We start from the raw sequence: 12,604 nt of genomic DNA, 5'->3' as shown, positions 1-12,604 counted from the left end.
TTTGTATTTCTTTCAATGTTTGACCGATCGGTATGCAATATATTTTCTTATAGTATTTTTTCATTTTATAATTTTCAGTTTTATCGTTTTTATCATTACTCTGTTAAATTGTTCAAACCCATATCTGGCCGTATCTATCGGATAACTTTTTTTTTAATAATCATCTTTCCCTTAACATTTCTTCGAAATACGATTTTCTATTCTCAACGTCCAGTTTATCGTATGTCTCTCAAATTCGAAGTGCTTTCTAAATCAATTGCCTACTACAACATTTTGCTACGTCTGGCTATTTAAGGTCACAAAATCACAAATATTCGTATATTTATATGTTTTTTATATATCGATCATTATTTTTCTTTTTCCTTTTATATCAATTAAACGCAATGTTAATCTCTTTTTATATATTCAATCATATTTTTATAATTATATACACTTTTGAATGAAACTAACAAATTATATTAGAAAGCAATATTGTTTTAGAAAAAAAAATAATAATTTTGTTAGCTCCTAGTTGTTCGAATCACTATCATTTCGATATTGTGACACGTTCGAGTTTTCTTTCTCAAACGTTCAAGAGGGGAACGTTGAAGATCGCGCGAGGGATCCTTTTTTTTTACGAACGAGATTGTCTTTATCGATTATGATTATCATCGCACTATCTTCGATGAAATCGTGCGGAGGAAGATAGCGATGATAGCGAGTGTATCGACCACGCGAGACCAGAGTTGGTCATCGAAACAACGTTTGCCATCGTAAGATTTCTTTTTGTTTGTGCATAATATTATAAGATTGCTCGATCAATTTTCAATGAAACAAGTTTTTAACGTAAGATCGATTAACGTACTCTCATAACAAGCTTTTTAAAAGATTCCTTGAAACGAATTATTGACTTATCGAATTAACGTCAATTATTTATTTTTTTTTTTTTTTTCAACTCTAAACGAATCGAAGCGTTTCTCTTCGAGATTCCTTAAGTTAACCAAAAAAAAAAAAAAATTCTACGAATCGATTGAAGAACGAATTGAAATCTTCCCCCGCGTACACGTTTTATCTTTCGCGATCGATTTCTTGCGGTTACGTGTCATTGAAGGAATATTGTATCTCTGACAAAATAGTTTAACGATGTCCTTATTCTCGAAAAACTGTATCGTTTTTTATTCTCGATTTTTCATCTAAACTAGATGGCATTCTGGTTAAAATCTTCGAATCGAAAGAAAGAAAAAAATAATTTCGTGATAAAGTAAACGTTTCGATTTTGTGAAAAAAAAAAAAATTATTATTAATTCTCTCAAGAAAGAAAAAAGAAGAGAAACGAAGGCGCTGTTTTTTCGTTTTAGATACAAATATGCGCATAGTCAAGCTTAAATTGTAGAACTCTCAACTCGGTATCTATAATTGAGCTATAATTACAACGATCGCTTCGACGACAATAAAAACAAAGTTACACAATTTTGCCTTATGCCTTAAATATTTTCCTTCGAATAATTTTTCATTTAATGAGAAAACTGGTTACTCGTTGGTTATTTATATGCATACGTATTCTATCGGGCGTTAAAAATTACATAAAGTGATAAACATCGATTTAAAATAAACGAAAGAAGTTGAAGAAGCGATGATGTGAACGAGAAAAAACTTTGAATATATATCTATAAACGTTTTCTTTTTCCTTTCTTCTTTTTCCTCTTTCTTTCAATTCCGAATCGATGATCGTTATATCGATGTAAAATGTAATCACTGCACTGGCACGACGACGAGTGTGTCATTATTTGTATTGTATTAGTTGATTAAATATGGAACCGATTAATCACACTACGGAATAATTGTAATATAATGAAAATGAATTTAGACGATGTTTATTACTTAATTAAAAATTTATTGTTAAAAATGATAAAACACACGCGCACAAAAATACTATATTCATTCATCGTTATATGAACTCCTTGGAACACTTGGAGAAGAAAAAAAAAAGAATGTTTCTCCTTCCTCCTCCTACGAGAATATCGATAATATCTAGTAGCAGCTTGCTCAACTTTTTTTTTTTCCTTCCTTCCTTGAAACATAACGAGATACGCGCACAATTCCAATGATAAATATTTCATATTGTAAAGTTCTTTTTTTTTTTTACAAAACGTGGCGGGAGAAAAGGACGACGCGACGAGTATTTTTCCGTGGGACGAAGAGGGGCGACCCGATCAACTACTACTGATCGTGGCTCGAACGCGCGTGTGCGCGCGCGCCAGGTGACTCGCCAGTGCCCGATCGAGGCGAAGAAGAGTAACGCCGGTGTCGATATACACCGCGGATTACGTTGAGCGAACGGTGAAATGGAAGAGGCGGCGACATAATCGATCGAGATATGGAATAATCAACGCGGTGTCGCTCAACTTTTGCGCGCCACTTTCGTCGAATTCGTCCGACGAGCTCGTACGCGGGTGGAAAAAAAGAAAAAAAAAAAAAAATTGGAACACGATGAATTGTGAAAAGGCGAAAAGGAAGGGAATCGATGGCGGTTGGGGGTGGTTAGTGTGTTTCGGAAGCAGCCTTATCTCGGTGAGTTAACTCTCGGTTTCGTTTTTTAATTATTCGTCTTGATTTTTTTTCTTTTTTATGTATAATTTCGATATTCAAAGAATCGAAACGATTTGTTTTTCGCGATTTTGTGAAAATTTTTTTCACAATTCAGAAAATATGATTATTTATCGCAAGTTTGAGAAGAGTTGTGCATATTTAAACGAAGAAATTCTACGTTTCGTACAATTTCCACGCTCCGTTGACGTGTTAGCAGCTTGTTTTTCTATCCTTTGTTATCTGCCAATTTTTATATCTCGATTATCGTTGTTATCTATCAGCTTGTTTTTATTTTTATTTTCTATATTTTTATATAACTCGTATAGAAAACATCGAAATACGCGTGATTTTTATAAATTTTTCCAGCTCTCTTTAAGATCCTTGGATCCCTCGTTTGGCCTTCTCTTTCACGATCTTTTCTTAGAGCTCGATATAGATTCAATGAAAGCATCATTGATAATGAGCATTCTCGACGCTATCGTCAATTTTTCCGGTATGAAAATAATAATAATAATAATAATAAATTTAACGAACAATATATATCAATTCATTCTATTGTTAATATAAATTTATTTTATCATCAATTTAGGTCTTTTGGTAGGACCTTTATTGAAAAAGTACTCTTATCGACAAGTATCTTTCTTTGGATCTCTTTTAAGTTGTAGCGGATTGATATTGACATCGAGGGCAAATAGCATGATCCATATCGTTTGCACTTATAGTATTTTGGGAGGTAAGTAGGTGATAAGCCTTTGGAACAAATTTTTTACGAGCAACTGTTCTAACATTTGTACAAACGGATAGAAAGAGAAAAAAAAAATAAGTCGAAGATACATACAGAATAAAATTAATCGAATTAATAAATTTTCAAAAATATGTATAATTGTCTATTAAATACGAAAAAAAAATATAAGACGAATTGTTCTTCATTTCACATATTTTCGATTTTCTCAAAAAAAAAACGAAGATTTAATTAAGCTTTTTGCATATTTTTATATGTAAAAATATTCTTATCGATAGTTCATTCGTATCTAATCTAAATATTCGATGTCTAGTTAAAATATTTTTCGTATTCTAGAGTTATATAACATCCTTCCTCAATATTGTAAAATCAATATTTTCGTTAATTTTTAACCGATTATTCATTATTATTCATCGTTAAATAAATAAAATTAATGTACGTATTAGGATTAGGAACTGGATTGGCGATCGCAGCATCTTTCGTCGCATTGAACACATTTTTTGACAAAAAGAGAGGACAGGCCGTAGGATTTTCTATGGCAGGCACAACATTGGCCATGATGATAGTGCCTCAGGTAAAGTATATGAATAAATAATTTTTACTGATAACGAAAATAAAATTATCGATCGAGCCAGTTTGATAATCTTTCTAAGTACTTCGATGAATTAGTTCTCGTTGCGAATATAAATCTATCTTTTGTTCCAGAATGATTTCAGAATAGGTGAACAGATAAGTTATGCAAAATTATGTTATATCGATGATTTCTTCCTCCTCTTGTAGTTGATACATCTTCTTTTGGCTGCTTACGGATTTCGTGGCGCGATGTTAATCGTTGGAGGATGGGCATTGCACTCCACCGTAGGCGCTTGTTTATTACGTCCGCTTCGAGTCGAAAGTTCAAAACCCATTGGGAAGGTAAGATTTTTTATCGTACTTACGTTTCTAATTTCTTTAACTTCGCTTTTTCTTTTTTTTTTTCATTTTTCTTTTTTTAATTATCTCATGTGTAAACGTGATAAGATTTTTTTCAAATGGTTGAACAAAATTCCTTCTACAGCCCGTAAATAATTCCTCAGAGAATGACACGTTACTACGGTTAAATGATGCCGAAACGACGAAAAAGGTCGAATACGGTACGAACGATTGCGAAAACAATACCGCGACGTACGAGGAGATAAAGCAACACGGCAAAGAAAACGAGTTGTTACGAAAAATAAAAGAGACTTTCGATCTGGATTTATTTAAGGATGGTGTGTATATAAACATCATCGTCGGTCTGAGCTTATATTATGTAGCCGAGTCCAACTTCAAACTGATGACGCCGTTCTTTTTGTCCAGTATAGGTAAGTGATTCTTAGAAAGAAATTTCTAGAAAATATAAATATTAGTAGAGTAGCGAAGGATGTGTTTAGCCTAGCAACATCCTAGCTACGGCACGCGGTGGAACGAAACTCGAAAAAACGCGATAAACGAGCGACAAAGATCGTGCCATAAAACTTAAGAAGAAGAAGGAGAAACGACAATCAACAACAAACTTGTCCTTGAAAGAAACTTCGATCGAACGAACTTTGTTAGCGGATTTCGTTTATCGCGTTTTTTTCTCGAGTTTCGTTCCACCGTGTGCCCTATTTTTTAGAATTTTTTGGGACCTTTTGAAGGAACTTGATGGTCGATAGGAATGAACAAAGCCGAGATCGCTTCCTGTTTATCGATAACTGCGTTCACCGACATTCTTGCCCGACTCACACTCCCAACCATATTCGATAGATTAAGATTGAAAAAAAGGATCGTATTCTGGACGTTTTCCATATTGGTTGGGATTGGACGATCGAGTACGTTCGCGAGAAATCATCTTTTATTTATTCGCTCGTTGATTTCTTCTAATATCGTGTTTTGGTTTCCAGTAATGGTGACGCAATCGAAAGGGACATTTTTGATAGTGATATTCGTGATAATAGGATTTTTACGGGGCGCAACTTTGGTGAATTTAAATCTCACCGTATCCGAATACTGTTCCTTGAGCAAATTGCCAAGTGCCTTTGGGATGTTTATGGTATCTAAAGGTTTATTCGTCATAATGTTGAGTCCGTTGATCGGTAGGTTTAACATAATAATAAGAATCATGATAAATTATCGAATAATAATTTTTTTTCCTTACAGGATACATCAGAGATGCCAGTAAAAGTTATGCAATTTGTATACACGTGATGACATTAATAATATCTGCCATGTTCGTTACGTGGAGTATTGAGTTTATATGCAAGATATTTAGAAAAGAAAAATCCGATTTAAATAAAAAAACACAAGATGTATCGATGGAATGAACGTTTAAATTTTATTAAAATCGATATAATATCTAACATTAGTTACGTATGTTTTCGTTTAAATAGTATAATTTATTTCAATTCTCTCGAGATTCATAATTCTGTTACAGATATTACGATGTCCATCTTGGGTTATATAATATTATAATATACAATATTTTTAGACAAAGATGCGTACCTGATATTTTATCATACCATACTATTTATACGAATTTATATAGTTTGTATAATTTGTATGATCCTATATTTAAAATCAAATTTTATTTCGTGATATATATAAAATATTCAATTATTAATCTTCTATTTTATATAAATGAATACAAATAAAAAAAAAAAAAAAAGAAGCGCGAGTCCATAAAACCTATTTTTTTTTTATACCTTCAATTCTTCATATAAAACATACTCTGTTTCGATAAAATTTATGTAATATTTGATATTTTTAAAAAGAAAAATCTTTTCAAGTTTTTATCAATCCATCGTTCTCAATTTGAATATTTTTCATCGTAAAAAAAATTTCTATTAGAATAAAAAGAAAATAAATAATTAATAAACATTTTAAAACGAAAAAAATATATTTACAAATGTAAAATTTCCCACGGAAGATCGCACGTAGTTTTCCTTGAAATCATAAATGCTAATTCAATCATCGTGCATTATTTAATTGCAAATTCTCAAGAAATTGCATGTAATATGTAAAACGAAAACAGAAAAGAAAAAATTGAAAAAAAAATTATTTTTAAATCAACAACACTCAACTACTATTTCAGAGATGAAGTCCTTTTCTTAAAAAAAGAAAAAAAAAAAAAGAAAAAAAGGACAAATTTACAAAACGCATACTTCGATTCTAATACTACAATTATTCGAAATATTATCTCGCGTATACAAGTCGATCGCAGACACCGCGATGGCGCGCGTAAATAAAGTCAAAGACCAGCCTCGGCCCGGAGTCGAGTCACGAAGCCGGTTTTTATCGGCTCGCTTCTCTTCATCGAGTCAGTCACAAACAGTGCGCAGCTCGGAGCGTTGCTCATATTTTTACGACGTTTCAAGATATCGACCGAAAAATTCGAGAATGGAAAAACACTTGTTTTCCGGTGAAATACAACGCGATAGAAAAATATAAATCAATTTGTAATTTAATCTTCCTCCTTTTTCCACGCATGTTTTCACACGGCTATGATAAATAGTGAATCGCAATTTCGATTTCGATCTCGATCTTGATTTCGTTCCATCGTAAGTGCTTTTTTTTTTTTTTTATTTCTTCGAGATATTAGTCTCTTATTGCAAACATTATTTTATTAACACTTTCGTGAACAATGAATAATAAAATGTATTGAAAAGTATCGCCTTCATGAATATTTTAATGAATATCAGTATTATGAATATCAGAAATCACATGTATTCAATAAAATATTTTTTATTCGCGTTCGCATTACATTTTATAATTATCGCTTATTTTCATAACATAAAAAAAATTTTAATTAACATGTATCTTTATCAAAAATCTTTTTCCGTAAAGTTTACGGAAATTAAATATTGTTCTTTTTTTTTTTTTTAGTTATATTATTATAATCATATTTTGAAAAGAAAAATTAATATGGCATGTCAAATTGTTTTATCATTGATAATAAATTACCAAAAGATATATAAAATGAAAGAAGTCATAGAAACCTGAAAAACTAGACAATCATGGAATATTATATCTTCTCGTATAAATATCTGGTAAGTAGATATCTTTTTTCTTTTTATAATATTACTCAACGAAGTATTTTATTTGTTGATAATGAAATTTCATATCAGTGTTATTATACACCGCTATAAATAATCGTTCATCTGAAATTTAAAGAAAATATCCAAGTGATCATTCACATTTAACGTTGGATGTTAACTCAATTGGATGGATTGTGTAGAGGGGTCATCAAACCATTATTAAACAATAGGTTTAAAATGGCATGGCGCAATATCGTATTCTTTGTCCCTTTGTAATTGAAGCACGTGTACCATTTTTAATATACTTATATTAAAGATATAAATATATAATATAATTGTATTTAGAAATTTTTAAATCACTCGAATTCGTATTATTAAAAAATGATTATCTTATTGAGTGTAATGATAGTGATATCGTGCGATTAGAATGTTAATCGTTTCTCTATTTTCTTTTCGTTTAATTATAGATAAATTTCTTTTAAATATAGAACTCGTAACTTCTCAAAAACTTTTTGCGTAATTTCATATTATCTTTTACAGCTTGTATATCTTGAAAATCGTACAATGTAATCCTATGATTTATGATCAATATTTAATTTCAAATAATTTATACAAATAAAATTTAAAGAATACGCAATACGATTTTCTATTCGTTCTTTCGAATAAAATTTTCCCAATTATTCTAATTAAAAAAACTAATTACTAATTATTCCTCTTTAATTAATATCTCATGATTAATACTTTTAATCTAAATTTTATCTAATCAAAAGTCCATTAAGCATCGATATATCATTGTCAATCGGTAAAATACGAAAAGATCAAAGAGAAGTTAATCTGTCTCAGATGATCAACGAAATGATCTTTTGCTTTGTTATACCTTATATAAATACTTATAATTCGATTCGATCCTTCTAAATTCTCTTTTCTGATAAAACAATATTCATTTTTTTTAATAACAAAATACAATTTTACACACACGATCGTAACTTTTTATAAGAAGAAATTTGTTTAACGCACAACAATATAAAAAACAAGAACGAAAAACGATCGAGCATTGGAACGATTCAACATCTCGATTCGATTTATGTTCGCGGAACTTGTAAACAATTTGCTTACTCGTATATGTGTGCGTGGGCGTACACGTCTAACACTTATCCAACCTTAGAGCAGCGTATCTTATCATTTGTCCAATCCCGCCTTTGTATTTCGGTCGACACGTTAAAGTTTGCAGTCTGCCACCGGCTTCAAGGCGAGGCGAAGGAAACGAAGGCAGAACGACATCTCCTTCTGCATGATCCTTCCGTACAAGAAACTTGTAACGTGGATGTAGAAGAGGAACACTAATCTCATGATCATGATCGATAAGATGTCACACGGTGAAACTGATAGAGGATGGGCGTGGATAATAGTCGCCGGTGTCACTATCATCAATGTGAGTTTCCTCTCTATTTTTTTCCTCTTTTTTTTTTTTTTTTTTTTTTTTTTTTTTTTTTTTTTTTTTTTTTTTTTTTTTTTTTTGAAACAACACTCGACAATTTCGTTCGTGTTTTTATTCCGGAGATTACACAAAGATATAGAAATATTTTGTCAACAAATTTGTTATGTATACAAATTTATACGTATTTCAAATATTCAAAACAGTTTTGTATTTTCAAAACAGTTTTGTATTTTGTTATAATGTTCGAAGGATTAAAATATTTGAAACTGGTCTACTCAAATTTTCTTCGCGTTACTAGAAAAAGAACGGTTAATTTCACGATTAATTAAAACGATAAAGAAGAACTATATCGACTATTTGCTTAAGTTATTGTGATATTATCAGTTTCTTTTATCAAAAAACAAAAATAAAAACTTACGCTTATAAATACATGCAAATCTGACTCATCGGAATAAATATGTTGCAGCTAGCGATACTTCCGATACAACAAACTTTCGGTCTAATCTTTAGAGAACGTTTCTTTTCACTCGATATCACCGCCACACAAACATCGTTAATTGTTCATCTGAATGGTACGATCACATGTAGCCTGGGTCTGATAAGCGGTCCAATGATGAAGAGATTCACGTTCAGAAAAGTCGCGTTTCTCGGCGGTTTCATTGTCATCATTGGAATCTGTGCAGCTGCATACGCAATCTCCTTGCCCTCCATTATCATCACTTATTGCATTATCGTGGGTGAGTAGTTGCTGTATGAATCGCCCCTTTGTCTTTTTCCATTTTTCCATTTTTTTTTCATCTTCGCAGAAGAGATCGAAGAAGAGATTTTCGAGAAACGAGAACTAAAAAAGTGAAAAATTAATTTCTAGGTATTGGGCATGGTATCATGTTTCCAGCCACGAATCTCGCTATGAACACGTATTTTCAAAAGAAGAGGAACATCGCCATGGGACTGTCGGTCACTTTAACCGGCCTTGGACCTATCCTGATGCCCCTTTTAATCGCGAAATTATTGGAAAATTACGCGACCACCGGGACTCTTTTGATCCTCTCTGCCATATCCATGCACTCGTTGATCGGAGCGTCACTTCTCAAACCACTTAAGGAGAAACAAGTGAGTTTAATCACATTTTTAAATGTATTTTCTTTTTTTTTTCTTTTTCTGCACGATATTCTTTTAACGTGGATATATTTTTATTACGATATATTTTCTCTTCTATATCTTTCAATCTATCGGCGAGAAAATACAAGTTAAAACATATCCTTTGTACTGTTCATTGTTGGAAAGGTGTCTGATTGGTTAATTCGGAAGGAAACGCCTATTTTCACACGTACTTTTATTTCATGGTATTTGTCACGTATACTAATCCTCGGTGTATTAGCGTAGGCATAGAATCTAGAGAGAATTCTAACGTATCGATATGATATAAAAATGTATTTATTTCTCATAATAATTATATGTATAGGAATAAGAAATATTATGGATAGTTTCGAAAGTATTTCAACTTCCAGTCTTGAATGATTATTCTAACATAACTTCATAAATGAAAATAATTTTTACGATTTTGAATATTCAAATTATAATTCTTCTACTACTATGTAGAGTGTAATGGCAGGATCGTCAACAAAGCGTCTGAAGTGGGGATAAACGGTCTAGCGAAGCACCCCTCTATACCGTCCCGTAAGACTTCTTTCTTTCCAGCAGTGAGCAAAGTAGTTCGTACGTGTGTCTTTAAAATTGCAGGTTAGGTAGCAATGATTAACTGTTAGATATTTGATTTATGATAGATCTTAAGAATAAAAAAGGGCAACGACACCGACGCAGCGAAAGAAATTACCGTGAAATTAAACGTGGAGAATGGTATCGATCCCAATTGTCGATTATTGGAAGAAGAATCGGAACAGAAAGGGAACGTGTCGAGTGAACGACAGAGGAACGCGAACGTGGAAAACGTGAAAGAGGAGAAAAAATCAGTTTGGGCAACGATTATGGAACACATGGATCTTGCCCTTTTGAAGGATGCTCGTTACGTAGCCATTATTTTAGGTAACTCACAAAGAATTCGATAAATAAGAATATAATTTTTTGATTCGTTCGAGAATCGAACAACGAATAAATATCGATACGGTTTCGATGGTGCATTGATAAAAAAAATATACGATAAGTATGTAGACAACTCGTCGAGTGAAACAGATAAGAGCACTCAAAGCAAAGTAAAGTGTAACACAATGTATTATGTACACAATAATTAAACGTTCAGTCGAAAAATGAAAGAAGATAGAAAATTAATCAGTCGCCTATAAATCACAATTTTACAAATAATTTTACAATAATAGTCACTTTTTGAACAGGTATGGGAGTATCTTTAGTCGCGGAAACAAATTTTAACACAATGATACCTTTCGTTCTTACCGAACTTTCCGGACTGGAAAGGACCTCGATCGCCACCGTCATGTCTATCCAAGCGATTTCGGACATCACCGGACGTCTCTGCGTCCCATTTTTGGCGCAGAAGGCCGGTTGGACATCGAGGAACCTTTACGTGGTTTCCTTGATAGGATCCACCATTGGAAGGACCAGTACGTAAAAGCAACGTAAAATATTCGAAAATGAGAAATCGACCCCTTCACGCCAACCGATTTACGATCTGCTGGGTGGGTTGATTTCAACTTTATGGTAATCTGCAAAATTACGAGTGGGATCAATTTTTTTGAATCAATTTTTTTCTTTTATATCGTATTTATCTTACGTACTATTAGAAAGTATGTATATATTTATCAAGTTCTTCGAAATATTAAGATAAAATTCATTTCAATGATTTTTACGTTCAATGTTTCAGTATTGTCAACTTGGGGAAATACTTATGTGGTGGTGATAGGTGTCGCAATGATTATTGGGATCGCAAAAGGAACAAAAGCGGTCTTCCAAACGTTAATAATTCCTGATTATGTGTCTCTCGAGAGACTACCGGCTGCATACGGAATGCAAATGGTTTGCAATGGAATTTTATCTATTACTATAGGCCCATTTATAGGTAAAGAAATATTTTTAATTCTTATAAATATTGGACAGATATTAAATATGATTTTTTATTTTATTTTTAAGGTTTAGTACATGATTGGATGATGAGCTACGTCGGTGCTCTCCACTTCACATCAATTTTAAGTCTTTCTTGCGTTGTTTTATGGTATATAGGAGGACTTTGGAAATTTCGCAAAGATCCTACAAGAGAAGAAATGACTGAAGCATAGGCAAAAAACATTTATTAATTTAATAATTTAATCGATTATGGATGATTATTTTCATTTGGGACAAAAGATAAAGAAATTGCATGATATTAATAACAAATTTTCAAATTTATATATAAATAATTTCTAAAAATAAAAATTACGTAGAATAAATTACGAAATTGCGACAATATTATAAAGAATTAAAAGGAAATTTTCATTAAAAAATTTTATATATATTTTAGTAATCAAATTCTTCTTGACTGATCGTTTTGTAATATTAAATATAATTTTTGAATAATAAAAAATTTAAATGTTTAATGATGTATATTTGTATAAAATATAACTATGTGATATATCGCTATAATGTATACAAATGTAATAATTATTCGACTTTTAATTAAATTGCTCGTTGCAAAGAGTAACGATCATGTTTAAAAATATTACTGCTATATTTTTTACATTCGTTGATTTCTACAAAACTTTTACTTCATTTTAACAATATATAAAATATCAATATTTAATTCACACACTTAAGCCGCAATCTTAAATTGTGACATTTTATTCGTATTTCACTATCATACTGAAAAATATT

At 31.6% G+C, this 12,604-nt stretch overlaps 2 protein-coding genes across 6 annotated transcripts; both read left to right on the top strand.

Moving 5' to 3' along the window:
* Window positions 1-750: 750 nt before the first annotated feature.
* LOC122714188 (monocarboxylate transporter 2-like) lies at window positions 751-5,670 on the top strand. Of its 2 annotated transcripts, XM_043935327.1 has the most exons (10): window positions 751-2,550; window positions 2,935-3,061; window positions 3,158-3,301; window positions 3,757-3,884; window positions 4,016-4,031; window positions 4,091-4,225; window positions 4,387-4,653; window positions 4,987-5,142; window positions 5,215-5,406; window positions 5,471-5,670. In XM_043935327.1, the coding sequence occupies exons 1-10, from the start codon at window positions 2,470-2,472 to the stop codon at window positions 5,632-5,634; spliced, it is 1,410 nt and encodes a 469-aa protein (XP_043791262.1). In that variant the 5' UTR covers window positions 751-2,469; the 3' UTR covers window positions 5,635-5,670. The 2 variants fall into 2 exon arrangements, with proteins under 2 accessions (XP_043791262.1, XP_043791261.1); XM_043935326.1 differs by lacking the exon at window positions 4,016-4,031 and having other exon boundaries at window positions 1,214-2,550; window positions 4,368-4,653.
* Window positions 5,671-6,171: 501 nt separating this feature from the next.
* Window positions 6,172-12,161, top strand: LOC122714187 (monocarboxylate transporter 14-like). 4 transcript variants are annotated; one of them, XM_043935325.1, is made up of 9 exons: window positions 6,172-6,867; window positions 7,193-7,356; window positions 8,576-8,776; window positions 9,249-9,519; window positions 9,651-9,895; window positions 10,570-10,828; window positions 11,134-11,361; window positions 11,622-11,816; window positions 11,888-12,161. In XM_043935325.1, the coding sequence occupies exons 3-9, from the start codon at window positions 8,693-8,695 to the stop codon at window positions 12,031-12,033; spliced, it is 1,428 nt and encodes a 475-aa protein (XP_043791260.1). In that variant the 5' UTR covers window positions 6,172-6,867; window positions 7,193-7,356; window positions 8,576-8,692; the 3' UTR covers window positions 12,034-12,161. The 4 variants fall into 4 exon arrangements, with proteins under 4 accessions (XP_043791260.1, XP_043791258.1, XP_043791259.1 ...); XM_043935323.1 differs by having other exon boundaries at window positions 8,569-8,776; XM_043935324.1 differs by having other exon boundaries at window positions 7,481-8,776.
* Window positions 12,162-12,604: the final 443 nt, after the last annotated feature.

The sequence above is a fragment of the Apis laboriosa genome, unplaced genomic scaffold (assembly GCF_014066325.1).
Source record: "Apis laboriosa isolate Shangri-la unplaced genomic scaffold, ASM1406632v1 scaffold28_cov147, whole genome shotgun sequence".
NCBI lineage: Eukaryota > Metazoa > Arthropoda > Insecta > Hymenoptera > Apidae > Apis > Apis laboriosa.
The sequence above is the reverse complement of the archived record's forward strand: the minus strand, read 5'-3'. Positions and strand labels throughout refer to the sequence as shown.

What these genes read in the sequence shown, in the direction of transcription:
- LOC122714187 (XM_043935325.1), top strand. Translation starts at nt 8,693, where the DNA reads ATGATCATGATCGATAAGATGTCACACGGTGAAACTGATAGAGGATGG. An exon ending in TTACGTAGCCATTATTTTAG is followed by an intron (nt 10,829 to 11,133) that starts GTAACTCACAAA and finishes CTTTTTGAACAG; the next exon opens with GTATGGGAGTATCTTTAGTC. An exon ending in ATCCACCATTGGAAGGACCA is followed by an intron (nt 11,362 to 11,621) that starts GTACGTAAAAGC and finishes TCAATGTTTCAG; the next exon opens with TATTGTCAACTTGGGGAAAT.
- LOC122714188 (XM_043935326.1), top strand. Translation starts at nt 2,470, where the DNA reads ATGAATTGTGAAAAGGCGAAAAGGAAGGGAATCGATGGCGGTTGGGGG. An exon ending in CGCTATCGTCAATTTTTCCG is followed by an intron (nt 3,062 to 3,157) that starts GTATGAAAATAA and finishes TCATCAATTTAG; the next exon opens with GTCTTTTGGTAGGACCTTTA. An exon ending in GTTCAAAACCCATTGGGAAG is followed by an intron (nt 4,226 to 4,367) that starts GTAAGATTTTTT and finishes TTCCTTCTACAG; the next exon opens with CCCGTAAATAATTCCTCAGA.